Source organism: Oreochromis aureus, linkage group 9 (assembly GCF_013358895.1).
Source record: "Oreochromis aureus strain Israel breed Guangdong linkage group 9, ZZ_aureus, whole genome shotgun sequence".
In the NCBI taxonomy this organism is placed as follows: domain Eukaryota; kingdom Metazoa; phylum Chordata; class Actinopteri; order Cichliformes; family Cichlidae; genus Oreochromis; species Oreochromis aureus.
In genome coordinates this window covers 612100-630763 of record NC_052950.1, presented here as the reverse complement: position 1 = coordinate 630763, position 18664 = coordinate 612100, and the positions used below count along the sequence as shown (strand labels likewise).

General features: G+C 40.9%; 1 protein-coding gene across 1 annotated transcript in view; it reads left to right on the top strand.

Annotated features, from left to right (window-relative positions):
* Nucleotides 1–1136: 1136 nt before the first annotated feature.
* palmdb (palmdelphin b) overlaps nt 1137–18664 on the top strand; it is an 80016-nt gene continuing 62488 nt past the window's right edge. Inside the window, exons 1-2 of the mRNA XM_039617716.1 lie at nt 1137–1227; nt 15657–15704. Coding sequence (XP_039473650.1) covers nt 15660–15704 — 45 coding nt within the window. The 5' untranslated portion in view covers nt 1137–1227; nt 15657–15659. The remainder of the gene's footprint in view (nt 1228–15656; nt 15705–18664) is intronic.

Here is an 18664-nt window from a genome sequence, read left to right as displayed (position 1 = left end):
TGTTCCTATAGCAACATCTGAAGTGGAGTGTTGTAGCTGCTCCAATCTAAAGATAGAGCCTTTGAAAAACAGCAGTTGGATGGTGGCATTCAGCAAAAACCTAAACTGACTGGTTACTGCAGAGAATGAATGGGGCCGTATAAACTGGCAAAAAAGTAGAAAAAGAAATAATTTTCACTCTGCAGTATATGGTAGATTACACACATTTAAGGTAGGTTCCCCCACTGAATAGTGAAAATCGTGGATTACATGATGTATTGTATGATTATGTACCTGTAATTTCTACCTGGTTATCGGTTTACTTATCTAAAATATGAAACAGGCCTTTCAGCCATATGTAACAGAGTCACTGTATTTAGACTATAAAATCTAAGGTCATATTCACTAGAATTTTCCATATTCATATGATAGTGTAACCTGGACCAAAGTAAAACTGTGAAAACCTCTGATGCCCTGTATATGAAATTGATTTCATATGACTATAGTTTACTAGCCTATCCATAACAGCCTGTTGTCAATCAAAAACTATTAATAACACATAAAAGCCATCTGAACAGATCAATAGAGTCTTTGCTTTGTATACATTGATCTTGATACTCAGTGTGACAGTGATGACTGCTAAAGAAGAAAGGGTCCACTTTGCCTACACAGTAGCCGAGGGTTTGCCTACAAGCCCTAAGATGATTTTTTACTGTGTCATTCACCTCCACTCACTCCTGAATGTTTAATCATTGTCTTTAATATCAAAAAATAAAAGCCAGAATTTTTTTTAAAATTGGGAATTCTCTACAAAATGCATGGCAAAATGTTCAACAGTGTGCTGAAGTTCAGAAAACGTAACACTGACATGAGCTAAAAACAAAATGAAGTAGGTAGGTTTCTAATGCACGGTGTGTGTGTGTGTGGGTGTGTTGGGGTGGGATCAAGGGGACGGGGACGGGGCGGGGGGGTTCACATGTGTGGAGCAATTATTTGGCAAGTGGTATTTGTGGCGCATGGCTGGGCCTTGTGACAGACTCATAGAGAGCAGAGAGGGAAAGAGAGAGTGAGAGAGAGGGAGGGAGGGTGGAGGAGGGGGAGGGAATCTTCTCAGTAAATCTGAATCTCTCTCAGCTTACACAATCTCCCGACAAAACCTCAGGCTCAGTAATGCTCGGTACACTGCAATAGTGAGCCGTACCATCCGTACCCTTTCTGCTGCTCGAGGATACACAAAGCACAAATCTGGTGAGTAGATCTTTGTATCCTTGTACTGTTTGTGTTTGTCTCTACATTAATATATGTGATGTATTTCAAGCTTTGTGTGGAATGTGGCTTTCACAGGTAGATACTCTTCTGTCAGACAGAGTGCTGCATATAGAGCTCCCCAGTGTGTTACAAACTACTTTGTACCATCAGTTACTTTGATGTAATGTAGTACGTGTGGAACTGAGATGTCTCAAAAGGGTCTCTTGATTCTGTAAGCTTTTAATTCCTTTAAGCTGTCAGCTGTGTGCAACACCTCAGCGGGGGTCTGGTTTTAAATAACCAGTATGTGTACTGATGGACTGGCACATACATAGAGCAGCTGAAGAATCACTACATTACATCTCTGAGCATTATTCCACTGTCAGAAACAGAAAGGAAGACATTTGAAACTGTGTGTGTGGGTGTGATGAATGTATAGACAAAGACACACATATATGCACTCCCACATACATGCTGTTGTTTTGGGCTGCCTGCAGTACAGCAGTCATCCAGTGTCTTTTCCTTCCCACTCATTTCAGTTTGAGCTATAATTCAGCTCAGTGTAAGGCTGCAAAGAGGCAATAATAATGAACCAGAGCTCATTTTTACTAATTTCTCACAATTTGAAATGAGGGTTCAGTTTGTTCTGGTGAATGGTGTGGATGCTCGGTTGTTTTTGGCAGATAGTTTTCTGCGCAGTTTTTGCAGTGAAGAGGCCGGCTGCTGTTGGGAGTGTTGTTGCTATGGCAGGATATGCTTGCTCTGTGACAGTATTTAGATGGGTGGTATGTGTCTAAGTAAGATGCACATGATTGCCAGGACTCCACAGTACAATCTGCTTGACTTGTCCCTGGCTTTCAAACTGGGGCTCGTGAGCATGGCTCAGGGTCATCCACTGATCAGAAGGTCAGTGGTTTGATCCCCTGCTCCTCTCGTCCACATGTTAATATGTCTTTAGCCAAGTGACTGATGCTAAATTGTCCTGAGGCAACGGAGTATGTGACAGTTACACTAAAGTGCATGAAAGTGAGTCTCAATGGGTGCTGTGAGAGCATAAATGAGCACCAGTCCATTTAGCAAAGAATTAGAGAGGGTAAGAGTACAGACATGTTCCATCCTCTACCCTGACAGTACACTGTTTATGCTGTCTGTCAGTGAATGAATCTAAGCATCATCACCTTAATCCTTAAAGGGTGATTCTCTTCATCTGGACGTAGAATTTTTTTAACGGAAGAAACGTTTCGGCACTCATCCAGGTGACTTCTTCAGTGAAGACTTACCTGGATGATTGAGCATGCAGACATCATCATCTTAACTTCAAATAAATCTTTGCTATACTTGATGTAACTCTGACCATGAGCACCAGAGCCACTGTGCACCAGCCACACACAGTGTTTTATTTCAAATCCATCACATTATTGCAAGCTAACCGATTTATCCTGCAGTAAGCTGCAGAGTATTTTCATGCAACCTTTAGCACAGTTAGTCTTCCCTAGTTTGTTTTGCAGCACATTTAAATTTCCAGTTTATCAAACACCACTGAGCAGTCCTTACCCTTAAATTTAAGCTCTCTCTCCTGTCCTGTCTGTCTTATCTTTCTCCATCTCTGAGTGAAGTTAGCTCTTTTTTTATCTACCTGTGAAATACAGCGGCTGTACCTTTAGCTAGCAGACACTGGACAAACTGTGAATGGACTGGTTCTTATGTAGGTCTTTTCTACTCTATTTGAGCAACTGAAGTGCTTGATACAATCTTTGCGTGCTCAGATGGACACAGACAGTTTGTGTTAGTAACGAGTAAAGTAAGGGATTAAGCAGCAGCAGAAACCCATCCTGTATGTGAACTCGCTAGCCATGAACCAAAGGAAGGTATACTTCTGTGACAGGCTGTAAAAATATTACATTGGTGCAGATGGATTACTATGATCATCATCCTTCAGGATGATGCTAAAAATACACTGATCCGCCACAATATTAAAACCTATAATATTGATGCTAGTCTATAACAATGTTACCATGTTTCAGCACTTATGTGACTGGTACATGCTGTTCTTATCATACATTAGGGAAACCACTGATACAGGACAGAAAAGAATACTACAAGTCCTACAACTACTGCAGCTGTCAGTTTTCTTGCACAGAAAATTAGTAATGTACATTACATCAGTCCTGATGCATGCTCAATCACCCAGGTAAGTAAATCCCAAAAAGTTGATTCTGTTCATCTGAACGTAGCGTTCTCAGTGGGAGAAACGTTTCATCACTCATCCAGCTGACTTCTTCAGTCTCAGCTGACTGCAGGTTTCCCTAATCTAATAAACAGTACATTTGACTGAAACCAGCACCACTGAATGAACAATGGGCTGGGAGGTCAGTTCCTTGATCATTAATATGCAAATTCTCATCACCATTCATCAACAATCACTGATCAATAACCATGAGTCCCATCCACAGAGAGTTGGGGAATGGCTGCAATCACAGCATTGTAAGATAGTGACAGATGTACCCTTAGGCCCCCTCCTCGATTCAGAGATGGTCTTTCCCTTTTCACGTAAACGGCCTCCTTGACTCCGCGCTCAAACCAGCGTTCCTCCCTGTCCAGGATGTGTACATCCTCATTGTTGAAAGAGTGTCCACTGGCCTGTAGGTGTGAATAGACTGCAGAGTCCTGGCCTGACGAGGTAGCTCTTCTGTGTTGTGCCATCCGCTTCGCCAGAGGTTGTTTGGTTTCCCCGATGTATAAATCCTGGCAATCCTCCTGGCACTTAACAGCGTACACTATGTTACTCTGTTTGTGTCGGGGGACCCGATCCTTGGGGTGGACCAGTTTTTGGCGCAGCTTGTTTTGGGGTTTAAAAGCCACAGAGACCCGGTGTTTAGAAAAAATGCGTCTCAACTGTTCCGATACTCCTGACACATATGGGATCACTACAGGTTTTCACTTGGGCAGCGGTTGTCCTTCTCTCCTGGATCGGCTGGAGCTTTCTTTAGGTGCCTTCCCAGCTTTGACTGTTTATAAGGTTTGGGGAAACCTGCAGTCAGCTGAGACTGAAGAAGTCACTTGGATGAGTGACGAAACGTTTCTCCCACAAAACGCTACGTCCAGATGAACAGATTCAACTTTTGGAGATTTACTTTCCTGGATGATTGAGAATGCATCGAGATGATGTTAACAATGTATATCACCTTGATAAAGTGCTGTTTATCAAGGTGATGACAGTAAAGGCACATGTGTTGGCCTGTGCACTGCTAATCCATCACAGATCAGATTAAGGAAGGAGGAGCAGGGATTAAAAAAGCAAGATCTTGACTGAGTGGCCAGACAGAGAGGCAGGGTTTGGAATCATGTCACTGGGCCTGGAGTCTGACACTGATCAAAGCAGTGGGATAGAAACTTAATACGATGTAACCGGTTAAAAAAATTTTTTTGACTTTAATTTTAATTTAAAAAATGTAAAATAAACATATTTGACAAAGATTTGACAAAGATTAAAAATGTAAAAAATTCATAAAAGAAAGGGGATCATTTATCAGATTGTGTTTATGTTTACAAGCAAAAAATAAATATATAAATATATATACTATAAATATATCCCTGTGGTTGTGTGAGTTCTCCGTCTTCCTACAGTGCAGAGACATGCAGTTAGCGGGGTTAGGTTGTATGCTGATTCTAACTTGCCCATAGGTGTGAATGGTCATCTGTCTCTCTGTGCTAGCCCAGCATCAGGCTGGCAGCCTGTCCAGGGGGTACGCTGCCCTTTGCCCTATGGTAGCTGGGATAGGCTCCAGCTCCCTGCGACCCTGATAAGGATAAGTGGAAGGGAATGGATGGACATATTGAATTCTACATCAGATGTATGTGCAGAAAGCAGTGAGTATGTAAAAGTGTATTAAAAGCGTGTTAGATGTTTAGGAGTCTAATGGCAGCGGGGAAGAAAGACTTATTTAGCCTACAGGTCCTAGATTTCACACTTCTGTATCTCTTCCTGAGGGTAGAAGTATGAACACCCTGTTTTAGACGCTGATAGGGTCTTTGAGGAGGGAAGTAGCTATCCTGTGGACTCTGTGATGGTAGAGGCTCAGCAGAGAGGGCAGTGGAGTCCTGATGATCTTTTCGGCAGTCTTCACCACTTTCTGCAGGTCTTTGGAGTCCATAGCATTAGTGTTGCCATACAACACTGTTATGAAGCTGATCAACATGCTCTCAACCACACAGCTGAAAACATTGCTGAGGATCATAGGCAAGACACCAAACTTCCTCAGCCTCCTCAGAAAGTATAGCTGCTGTTGAGTTCTCCCAACTAGCTGTATGGTGTTAAATATCCAAGTGAGGTTCTCACTGTTGCTCTTCAGTCTCCTGAATGAACAGTGGCTGGTGCCTGTCTCCTCACCTCCATCCTGTAGGCTGCTTTATCACCAGCAGTGGTGAACGTTAGGATGATGTTATCCTTGTGACAGGAAACACAGTAGCCTGTGAACCGGCTTTTGGTGAGGAAAAGGTTGACTACACTGAGACTACACTGTAAAATCTGTGAGTGGATTCTAGATTTTTGATTATAAGGGGTGTAGGAGCCATTTTTCGGTTGATACCTTATGTATGCCACTAGAGGTCATTTTTTGAGTTTTGGGTATGGTGAAGTTATTTAAGGTAGATGCGTGTAATCAGCATCAGGTGTGTTGTTAATTGTAAGAAGGCAAACAGTTTGTAACCGCTGTGCTGTTGTGTAAAATTGTGTTGGGATAAACATCTAAAGGACAAGATAAGTACGACTGGAGCTATTGGACTGTTTAATAAATTCATGCATACCAGTGACATCGCGTCACCCCCGTCAACGAACGCCTCAGTGGCTTCAAGCGTAGGTTTAGCCTCTACAAGGTACAATATTTTATTTTTGATCTTTAATTAATTCCTACCATTAATTAATGCTTCAATCTTAAATATGATCAACCTATCTCTAATAATCGGCTATGTACCACAGACCTTCAAGCTGGCTGTAGTTAAACCTTTACTTAAAAAGCATCTCTAGACCCAGCTGTCTTAGCTAATTATAGGCCAATCTCCAACCTTCCTTTCATATCAAACATCCTTGAAAGAGTAGTTGTCAAACAGCTAACAGATCATCTGCAGAGGAATGGCTTATTTGAAGAGTTTCAGTCAGGTTTCAGAGCTCATCACAGCACAGAAACAGCTTTAGTGAAGGTTACAAATGATCTTCTTATGGCCTCTGACAGTGGACTCATCTCTGTGCTTGTCCTGCTAGACCTCAGTGCTGCGTTCGATACTGTTGATCATAATATCCTATTAGAGCGATTAGAACATGCTGTAGGTATTACAGGTACTGCGCTGCAGTGGTTTGTATCATATCTATCTAATAGACTCCAATTTGTACATGTAAATCAGGGGTGTCAAACTCAATTGCACAGGGGGCCAAAACTTAAGGCACACTTTAGGTCATGGGCCAAAATTAGATAAACATTTATTGAACACACTAAAACAATGTTTTTTAAACATAAATATGAATTAAAACAGTCAGGAATATTATTCCAGAATAAATAAACTTAGAAAAAAATAAACTTTAACTTTAAACATTTTGCTCTCCATAAAAATATATCCTGTCAAAATTATGTAAGTTAGAAATATGAACATGCTGCCAAAAACCCCAGAAAAAATAAATGAAAATTGTGCTTTTAAGTAAACGTTAAAATAACGACAAATCAAAACAATGAGATTTTGTTGCTATTATGCCATTTTATAAAAATTAAAATAAACTTAAAATATTTTGCTCTTCATAAAAATATCTCTTGTGAAAATTATACAAAATTCAAAATATGAACATAATGCAAAAACCCCCTGAAAATATAAATAAAATTTCTGCTTTTCAGCAAAAGTTAAAATAACAACAAATCACAACATTCAGTTTTCTTTGCTCTTATGCCATTTTGTCAGAGCTGGATCCTTGGCATCTTTTTTTGGCAACAAGTTCGTTCAAGTTTGGTGCGCAGTGCGCTCAGTTTACCAGCAAACTGCGCATTTGGGAACGCTGTTGCGCCGACTTGGTTCAACATTACTTGGCAACAGGGAAAGTGAGGCAAGTTGCACTGGTGCATTTGTGACTCCCATAAGAGCAGCTTCACTTGAAATGCCTTCACCGCATCATACATGCCATGTCCATGAACTGACAGATTTCCTTGCTCAAAAACTCTATTGAGAACTTTTCCCCAACTCAGCCAACGGACATGTGTATGATAAGGAATGTCGGCAAACTCTGAATCTATTTCCCGCATAAAAGACTGAAATTGACAGTGATTTAAACCTTTAGTTTATAGTTTGCGTTACGGTGATCATTACATACTCCATTTTATGACTTTACCACACAGCGTTTCCTGGTGTATGATGCAGTGATATGCTGTTAACTCACCGGTACACTTCTCCTCCTGCATCTTTACTCGAATCCTGCCGACTAGTGCACTTTTTTCACTGCACATTGCCGGCACTCCATCTGTTGTAAGTCCAACAAGTTTGTCCCAGGGTAGTTACACTTTGACATATGTTTTCAAAAATGTCTTTTCCTGTCGTTGTCCTGTGCATCGATTTAATGTCCAATATTTCCTTTGTAATGCGCAAATTGGAGTCCACTCCACGGATGAAGATGGCCAGGTGTGCAATGTCCATCATGTCTGTACTGTACTTTCATCCACAACAAGAGAGTATGCAATGAAGTCTTTGCTTCTTTCACATAACTGTGTTTTTAAATCAGTGGCCATCTCTCAAACCTGATCAGCAGTCGTATTTCTGCTCAGGCTTACATTTGCCAAAATCCGTGTTTTGTCTGGAGACAAGACGTCGCATAGACGTAAACATATATTCATCCTCCCACCGGTGCTGAAAGGCTCTGTTTTAGGAATCAACTTTTCTCTTCGCCATTGTGAGGGGTTAGCTTGGCAAAAACAGAAGTTTGACTTGATTGACGTGGGAATGTTCCCAGGTAGCCTAGTGTTTGGCAAGGAGGCTGCAGCGCTGCATTATCGGACCTGTAGTTTGTGTGTTATTAGCACCTCATATCGCCGGGCCATGCATAACAATAATAATAAATCTATATAAAATGATCTCGCGGGCTGGATATAAATGTACGTCGGGCCGGATGTGGCCCACGGGCCTTGAGTTTGACACATGAGATGTAAATGGAGAGTCTTCTTCACATGCTGAGGTCAACTATGGGGTTCCACAGGGTTCAGTGCTAGGACCAATTCTGTGTACATTATACATGCTTCCCTTAAGCAGTATCATCAGAAGGCACAGCATACATTTTCACCCAACTCTATCTATGAAGCCAGATAACACCCCTCTAATTACCTCTAATTTACTGCTTCTAAAATTAGATAAAACTAAGGTTATTGTACTCGGCCTTAACCAGCTAAGTGGTAAATGGACTGATTCTTATATAGTGCTTTTCTACTCTCCTGGAGCACTCAAAGTGCTTAGATATCTGCTCTGGATTGCATTACCTTGGCCTCCAGTAACACAGTGAGGAATCTTGGAGTTGTTGTTGACCAGGATATGCCATAGTGTGCATATTAAAGAAAATGTAGGACCGCTTTCTTGCATTTCCTCAATATCTCTAAAATGAGAAACAGCCTGCCCCTGAGTGATGCTGAAAAACTAGTTCATGCATTTATTACTTCTGCAGTGCCATGTTAACAGTCGCCTACTGACCTGTTGGCTCTGTAGGAAAATTGCAGGGGGTCTGAGATTTTAGATGGTGTAGTACCAGACAGACACTCACATGTCTTCATGACTACAGAGGTTGGAGCGACAGGTCTGTGGTCATCAACGCTTGTGATCTTTGTCTTGTTTTGTTTTTTTGAAACAGCAATGATGGCGGAGGCCTTGGAGCAGGCTGGCACATGACATGTCTGCAGTGAGGTGTTGATGATGTCGGTGAACACTGGAAACAACTGATCAGCACAGCACCTTAGGATGGTGACTGACATTGTCCTGGTGCTTTGCAGATGTTCTATCTCTTAAAGACGTTGTTTCCATCTCTTTCAAGTATGGAGAAAAGTAACCTGAGAGATCAAGAAACTTCTGAAGGGTTGAGCAGTAGGTGGTCCACTGTGTACTGTGAGTGGTGGAGGTGATGGAATTGGGGAACCGCAGGTCTTGAAAGTCAAGGGTGGGGGTTGTGCAGGAAACCGGACTGTTCCATTGATTGTTAGGTGACAGCAAAAGCTGTTGAGGCTGTTGGCTAGGTGGGAATTGTTGGTGGACTGGTGGGCTTTAGGCTTGTAGTTGGTTAACTGCCTGAGCCGTATCCAGACAGAAGCAGAGTCATGAGCTCAAAAGTACTGCTGTAGTTTGTTTGAGTACAGCTGTTAGCGCCTTGCTAAACTTGTACTTTGATGCTTTGAAACAATCTCTGTGCCCACACCAAAACACTTCTTCCTTTTCCAGCCTCCTCACAGCTAAGCCTCCTTAGCTTAGGTGTAAACCAGGTCTTGTCATTAATATAGCTCACCCTGGTGCGTGATTATATGCAGCTGTCCTCACAGAAGCTGATGTATGATGTCACAACATCTGTATACTCTTCCAAACTGTTGGTAGCAGTCCTGAAAACCTCCCAGTCAGTGCAAGCCGGACATGCCTGCATCATTAGTGGACTACCTACATGTCTTCAATACACGTTTAGAAAGTTTTAGTTTCTACCAGTATGAAGGGATCAAGTAAACCATGAGAATCCTAATGCAGCATGAAGGACTGCATGTTAGGCATTGCTTACTGTGGTGTAACAGTAGAGTTGTCTGGTTGGGCATTGAGTAAACTGTATGCATTTGGGGAGCTTCTGACTGAGGTTTCTTTGGTTAAGATCACCAAGGACAATGACTAAGGTCTCTGGCTTTGTCTCCCAGGCCTCTTGTATGTTGGCCTGTGGTGGGATATACACACCTACCAGACTGAATGAAGTAAACTCACGTAGGGAGTAAAAAGGTTTGCAGTAAATGACTAAAGATTCCAGATGAGGAGCGTAGTTTGAATAGTTATTTAAATAACACCATCATTACACCAGCCACTGTTTATGTAAAAACAGAAACCTCCTCAAGTCCTCAGGACTTGAAGCCCTGATGTTCAGGAGCTCATCTCTGGTGTAAGAAGTTTTGGTTGTTGTCTTTTCCACTAGTACCTACTCGGCTTGGCTCATCTTGGGTTTTAGGTTTTTCATTAGGTGGTAGTACCTGGAACCAGGTTCTTTTTTATGACCTACTTGGTGGGGTTCCATGTAAAAAATTAATTAAAAATTATGAGGATGGCCTGAGGACCCACCGTCCAAAGACATGCAGCTTGTGGGGATAGGTTAATTGGATAATCCAAATTACCACTAGGTGTGAATGTGAGTGCGAATGGTTGTTTGTCCCTGTGTGTTGGCCCTGCGACAGACTGGCGACCTGTCCAGGGTGTACCCCGCCTCTCGCCCTATGACAGCTGGGATAGGCTCCAGCGCCCCCCGCGACCCTGAAAAGGATAAGCGGAAGCGAATGGATGGATGGATGGATGGATGGATGGATGGATGGATGGATGGATGGCCTGAGGACCTGAGATCATGTCTGATCTGTGAAGCTCAGCTGACATTTGTGATAGAATACCAGAATTGGCAGGTCCACCCTGTGCTTATCACAGATGACAGCAGGTTTACCTGGAGAACATGTGATAGACATGAAAGGGTCTGGTGGCTGAACGATGATGGTCTGGGGAGGCATAACAAGACCCGATGATGGTTCAGTGGGTCCTGAATTCCTCCCCACGCATGACAATGCCCAGCCTCACATGCCTGTATGCAGGCAGCTCCTATAGGATGAAAGAATTGATACCATTGACTGTCATGCCTGGCTGACCTAAATCCAGTAGAACACCTCTGGGACGTTATACCAGGCTGAACTTCAGACTGTCCAGAAGCTCAGGCATGCCCTGGTCCAGATTTGGAGGAAACCCCCAAGGATCATAATAAAAGATCAATTAAAAATATAATTCTTTTTAGTATGTTAACAGAGAAATGTAGTCTGAGTATTGGAAATGTCTATTATAAAGTCCAGATTTTGTGTGTGGACATATCTACCCCACAGACATAAATAAATTCTTCCAAGTTTAAGTCTGATGTTAATCATTAGAAAATCATTTATATAGAATTTTACACACATCAATACATATAATGGTGAAGGTATGAGACAGTTTGTGTGTTATCAGGGTTTCAAATACTTATTTTGTTTTGAAATTCATCATTAATTCAAGAGGCTCTTAGTTTGTAAGTATTTTGTTTGAGCTCATCTAAACTAAGGCCTATCTATATGTTACAGTGTGTTTAAGAATGCAGTGGAAAGGTAGCAAAAAAAAGCCCAACAAAGAAAAACAAAAACGTCTTAGCTGCTCTCATCAGGAAACAAGCATGAAGTGATACAGAACATGGACCGCAGGTGAAGATGAAGATCAACACTTTCATCAAAAAGTGTGTAGCCCCAGATCTAATTTCATAGGAGGGGTTTATAGGGTAAAGCCACACAGTGAAGCCACAGGGTACTTTCATATACTATAGCTTCATCAATTAAAATAAAAGATGAGAGGTTATCACCAAACACACCCAGTGCATGCCCACCACTGCCCAGGAACCAAAGCCTGATCTTCAACATGTAGCAAGCGCAGTCAGGCTTGGAACATCCGTTCTACCTGCTCATATTTCTAAAGTAGAACCACTGCAGAAATCAATTTAAAGCCTTTTTGGTTTGGTTTTCATCCGTGTTGTTGTGGAAAGATGGTATTTCTGTCCTCATTAGGATAGAGACTGTAGCTTGTAGGTTTATGTTGTTAACTGTAATTATGTGTTTCAGGTCATTTTACAGATTAACAAGAAGTTAATGTAATGAGTAGTGGAAAAAAATTACTTTTTCTTCCGACTAATTAGGTACTGCTGAGTTGAGCTAGCACGGCTTGTAGCTTTGTTGTGTGTGTGGTGTTAGCATGGAGAGCTCTACTTTCCCAGGTAACCTTTAGATTGTATTACATTTGCTGCTGTTTCGAGTTGTGTGGTCTATGCAGAATATTTCTACATGAATAAAAGGGATGGAAGTTTTAAATGTGAATTGTAGTATTGTTTTCTTTTGTCCCATGTCAGTGCATTACAGAGCGTAGTGCAACGCTGTCAGTGCAAATAAGAATAACAATATCATGTTTAATATGAAAAGTTTACATGTATTTACATGTACCGGCGTTACGTATTTAAAATACAAAATATGAGTAACTGTATTCCGTTACAGTTTCTGTTTAAAAAGGTGGTATTCAGAATACAGTTACTTTGGTGAAATAAATGGATTACACTGCAGTCTTTTCCTGTTTCATATGTTAGGCTGTCCCCTCTCTGTTTTTGGTAATTCCACACCGGTGGAAACCCAAACACAACACGCATTAACCTCCTGAGACCCGAACTCTTTCATGGCATGCATTTTTAATTTCTCTTTGGGCTGATTGGGACCTGATGAATGCAAAAACAAAGAATTATCTTTTTACCTGATTTTGCTCTACAAGGGCCAGATATACACATTAAATTTTGATAGAACAGTGGCAGTATAATGTCCTTGAAAGAGATATCAGGCACTTATTGAGCAAAATTTAGTATTGTGGTGTGGACAACCCAAAATATGATGTCCACATATGCGGCCCATGTCACCTCTACTTGCGGCCGGCATAATGACATGATGAAATATTTTTAAAAATTATTCAAAAAATTATTTAATATGAAGGCAACAGGCAGAGTGTTACAGGCATAGCCCTGAAGAATGATAGCCTGATGGGCAGTGTAGTCCGTGCTGCAGGGAGAATGGACACGAACCCGCCGTATTAGCCGTATTAGTCCCTTTACTACGGTTCGGAGCCGCGGACCTGTTTTATATACGCGCGGAATAGTTTTCTATAGGAGATCGCTGCAAACAGTCCAGCCTTACCTAATGTTCACCTACTGTTACTCATTTATATTAAGATTTAAACATCTAGTTGGTATTGGTATGGAGAGTAACCTTCAGTAATAGTAATAAATCACACAGCAATAGGACATTCATGTAGTTGTAAAAAGCTTGATAATATACTGAGTAATCCAAAGTATTCAGAATATGTTACTCTCATTGAGTAACGTAACGGAATACGTTACAAACTACATTTTGGGGCATGTAATCTGTAATCTGTAGTGGAATACATTTTAAAAGGAACCTTCCCAACACTGGTGAAATTATGTATGATGTGCTATTATTCACTTCATGTTTTAAAGCTAAACCCACATGTTAGCAAAATATATTGTTGATGTTTATGAGCATGATTGATGATTACAGGGAGTGCAGAATTATTAGGCAAGTTGTATTTTTGAGGAATAATTTTATTATTGAACAACAACCATGTTCTCAATGAACCCAAAAACTCATTAATATCAAAGCTGAATGTTTTCGTAAGTAGTTTTAGTTTGTTTTAGTTTTAGCTATTTTAGGGGATATCTGTGTGTGCAGGTGACTATTACTGTGCATAATTATTAGGCAACTTAACAAAAACAAATATATACCCATTTCAATTATTTATTTTACCAGTGAAACCAATATAACATCTCCACATTCACAAATATACATTTCTGACATTCAAAAACAAAACAAAACTAATCAGCGACCAATATAGCCACCTTTCTTTGCAAGGACACTCAAAAGCCTGCCATCCATGGATTCTGTCAGTGTTTTGATCTGTTCACCATCAACATTAGTGTGCAGCAGCAACCACAGCCTCCCAGACACTGTTCAGAGAGGTGTACTGTTTTCCTCCTTGTAAATCTCACATTTGATGATGGACCACAGGTTCTCAATGGGGTTCAGATCAGGTGAACAAGGAGGCCATGTCATTAGTTTTTCTTCTTTTATACCCTTTCTTGCCAGCCACGCTGTGGAGTACTTGGACGCGTGTGATGGAGCATTGTCCTGCATGAAAATCATGTTTTTCTTGAAGGATGCAGACTTCTTCCTGTACCACTGCTTGAGGAAGGTGTCTTCCAGAAACTGGCAGTAGGACTGGGAGTTGAGCTTGACTCCATCCTCAACCCGAAAAGGCCCCACAAGCTCATCTTTGATGATACCAGCCCAAACCAGTACTCCACCTCCACCTTGCTGGCGTCTGAGTCGGACTGGAGCTCTCTGCCCTTTACCAATCCAGCCACGGGCCCATCCATCTGGCCCATCAAGACTCACTCTCATTTCATCAGTCCATAAAACCTTAGAAAAATCAGTCTTGAGATATTTCTTGGCCCAGTCTTGACGTTTCAGCTTGTGTGTCTTGTTCAGTGGTGGTCGTCTTTCAGCCTTTTCTTACCTTGGCCATGTCTCTGAGTATTGCACACCTTGTGCTTTTGGGCACTCCAGTGATGTTGCAGCTCTGAAATATGGCCAAACTGGTGGCAAGTGGCATCTTGGCACCTGCACGCTTGACTTTTCTCAGTTCATGGGCAGTTATTTTGCGCCTTGGTTTTTCCACACGCTTCTTGCGACCCTGTTGACTATTTTGAATGAAACGCTTGATTGTTCGATGATCACGCTTCAGAAGCTTTGCAATTTTAAGACTGCTGCATCCCTCTGCAAGATATCTCACTATTTTTGACTTTTCTGAGCCTGTCAAGTCCTTCTTTTGACCCATTTTGCCAAAGGAAAGGAAGTTGCCTAATAATTATGCACACCTGATATAGGGTGTTGATGTCATTAGACCACACCCCTTCTCATTGCAGAGATGCACATCACCTAATATGCTTAATTGGTAGTAGGCTTTCGAGCCTATACAGCTTGGAGTAAGACAACATGCATGAAGAGGATGATGTGGACAAAATACTCATTTGCCTAATAATTCTGCACTCCCTGTAAATAAAAGCTAAAAAGAAATCATTATCAATATAAAGAGGTAGAATACTCTGTTTGACAATGCTGTGTGATGTATTAATGATTTGGATTTACTAATAGCCAGTAAACTAGTCAGTAAAATGTATTTTTAAAGCACAGGTTTTGTTGACCAAAGTGCCATACAGATGTATGCTTGTAATTATTGTAATTATTTACACAAATGAGCATCAAAGAGTAAAAACTGGGAACATAGAACACAGAATTATGAGCCCTTCAACAATAAGCAGTTACATATAAGAAGAACATCCTCAGCTCATCTGCAGTTTGTATAAGAATGAAAAAGTCTATGGGTGTGAATGATTTTCTGTGTCTCTGTTGTACGACGGAGAGAGAGGATGTTCCATAAAGATGTTGCAGAGTGGGTAATCAAAGTTATTCGTGATGGCTTCTAACTTCTTTGATTTGCTGTGTGTCCTGTGTGGCTCCACAGTCGCAGCTGATTAACTGTTACATGCTTTGTCTCTCACGTAGGACATGGAGGAGGCCGACCTGCTGAAGGAGAGGCTCCAGGCCATCATGGTAAACAGCAGTCCTACAGTCTCTGTAGTTTAAGTAGAAAGCCAGTTTCCAAATAGTCTGTGTTACATACTGACTTGAAGTGGTGATGGGTTCTAATCCATTTGTTTAGATGGCAAAGATAGTGCTAAATTTGAATATGAATGTTTTTCACCATTGTATCTAGAGGGGCGGAGCTGGAAGCCCGTCATCAGAATGATCTGATTTGTGTCCACATGAGTTAGTGATGAGGTCAGGTGAGTGTGTCTTTATGATTTAGTAAAACAAACAAGGAAGTAATTCCACTGGTAGCTTTAGGCTAGAAACAGTGTGAACAGCAGGTCCATCTTCATAACAGAAGTTCACGTTTTAATACAACAGACGCTTATGGAACTGTAATAAAATGGACAGCTTATAATCACACTTAGTGTAAAAAGTTTCAGAGTCTGAGTAACTGTTTTGTCTTTGTTTTTGTCCTGCTGAAAGTTCATAGCTTCTGAAATGTGACTGTAATGGAATTTGTCTTTGGTTTTTACCAAACACTAATGAACAACTCGAGAAATAGGCGATGCAGGATTTTGAAATTCTTAGAGCTTAGAGAGCTTAGAGCTTTTTATTGTCATTGTGCAGTTTCTTGCACAGCGAAATTGGGTAGCTGGACCACAAAGGTGCTAAAATAAGAAGAAGAGAAACCAATATACAATAAGGCTGAAAAAATAAAAATAAATAAATAAATAGAATAGAATAAAAAGCAGTGTATATGTATACATATGTGAGTGGAACTATATACATGGTCTATGTGTAGGAAACATTGAAACAGACTGGGACCAAACATTCATGCCATAGGTGCATCTACTAAAAGATTCAGATGAGTTTGAATCCTGGTTACCTTCACATCTATGTCCAAGGTCAAGGTTCAAGGGTTTCTGAACATCTTGTGAATGCGATGACTCAAGAAGGAAGTCGCCTGGCACTTCACATTCACCCCATAGGTGCATGTTTTAAAAATGTCAGTTGAATCCTGGTGACCCCTACCTCAAGTAGAGGCTCCAGGCCATCATGGTAAAGAGCTCATAGTCACACTATTTGATGCCATCTGTCAGCAAAATACCTGTATATCAGTAGATGTTTCTCATTGTGTAAATCTCTGCATTCTTGTGATTCAGAGCTGTGATATTTTGCTTCAGCAGGATGTCAGGATGCAGAACTGGAACAAGAGTTGTTATCAAAGCACAGCCTGAAAATAAAACATGTGAGTGTGTATTTGCAAGATGGCGTAGAGAGAAAATCCAGCCAGAAAAGAGTTGTAGCTGTGCAAGTCAACTCGCCTGTCAATGTGCCGAGAGGCTGCATCGCTTTCATCTGAGGCAGAAAGATATTAACATAAAGCACTAACTGATGATGACATAAGGTTCAGTGAATAATTATCAGCACTCACTAAAACTAGAGCACAGACTTCATGTATGAAACAGCAGCCCATATGGTTTCTTAGTTAATTCTATTAAATATGGCATCAATAGCACAAACACAGGTGAGAGGCTGCCTCTGTTGGCACACCTGTCAGGCAGAGCGATGGGGTCCCTGGTTACTTGTAGCTCTTCCAACATTCAGGTGAGTTATAAAAACAGTTGTTATGAAGGAGAGAATGGAGCAAGTCCAGGCCAAAACTTTTGTAGTGCCAGGATGTGAACATGTTAATTTCTTGGCTGAAGTTAAACAATCGAGGGGACTTTTGGAGCCAGCTGTAATTAGCAGCTAGTATAACCAAAGTAGTTCTGGCACTTATGTGTTGGCTTTATTGTTCATCCACAGGGACTTGCACTTTTCACAATATCTAAGTTGGAGTTTTACTATATTTGTTATTATGTTATCAGTTTCAGCTTAACATGTTTCATGGAACTTTATTGAACTTTAATGTGACTATAGCTAGTCATGTTGGGGCCACTGTTTCAAATAGCATGGTCCTTCATCTGTAACAGACAAAAACCCACAGTTTTCACTGTCTAGAGCGTGATAGTCCCTCTGATGGATACCAAATCAGTCAATCAAACATCTGAAGTACTCTCTTTTTAATCACTGAATCTTTGGGAGCCTTTTACAGCTCAATATTTAAAGTTGGGCCATAAGTTGGAAACAAGAAGGGAATGCTGTGGAAACCATTTCATGATTATTTAATGCCAAGTAATTATCTTATATTAACACTGTTAATTAACAATTACCAATTAATTAAATTAACAATAAGCAATTAACTGAGTAATGTTACACTGAAATTTAAGCCCAGAAACCGAGTGCAATAATGTAACCTATGCCCATGAGGCAAAGCCAATTAGTAATAGTGTCGTTAATTTCACTGATAGTAGGTTACAAATTGTTACCAATGTTTATATTATCTGTGCATTTGGATTTTTATATTCTGACCAAAGTCATAATAATAAGGTAATATTGATTAATAATAAAGATATTGGGATAATTTTTCCATTAATTCCAACACGATTAATGCTGGAATTATAATAAAAAGAAAGAGTACAGATAGAAATGAAAAATGTATCACCAACTGCTGCACCTTTAAAGCATCAACATACAAAAATGAGAACACAGATACACAGATATATAAATCAACAGTCATCTTGTAGTGTGAGTATGACTGTGAGAGAAAGAAAAAGACAGAGAGTGAGTGTCTCTGTGTATGTGTCTTTGTCATAAATGCACTTGATAATGAGGGTGGGAAGCTGCAATAATGTCCTCCCAGGTCCTAGAGGCAGACGGAGACGGAATTAGGACAACAATCACAGCCATCCACATCTCCCAAGAGCACTGTTGACCTGAGACCACACGTCTTGGTGACATCCGCGTGTCCATCTAAGCAGGAGGAGGGAGGCCACAGATGGGGTGTCCACGGTCAAAGGGTGAGAGTCTCAGAAGACCAGAGACAACAGGCAGTCAACCCCTCCAGAAACTGCCACCCTGGTACAAATCAAGAACAG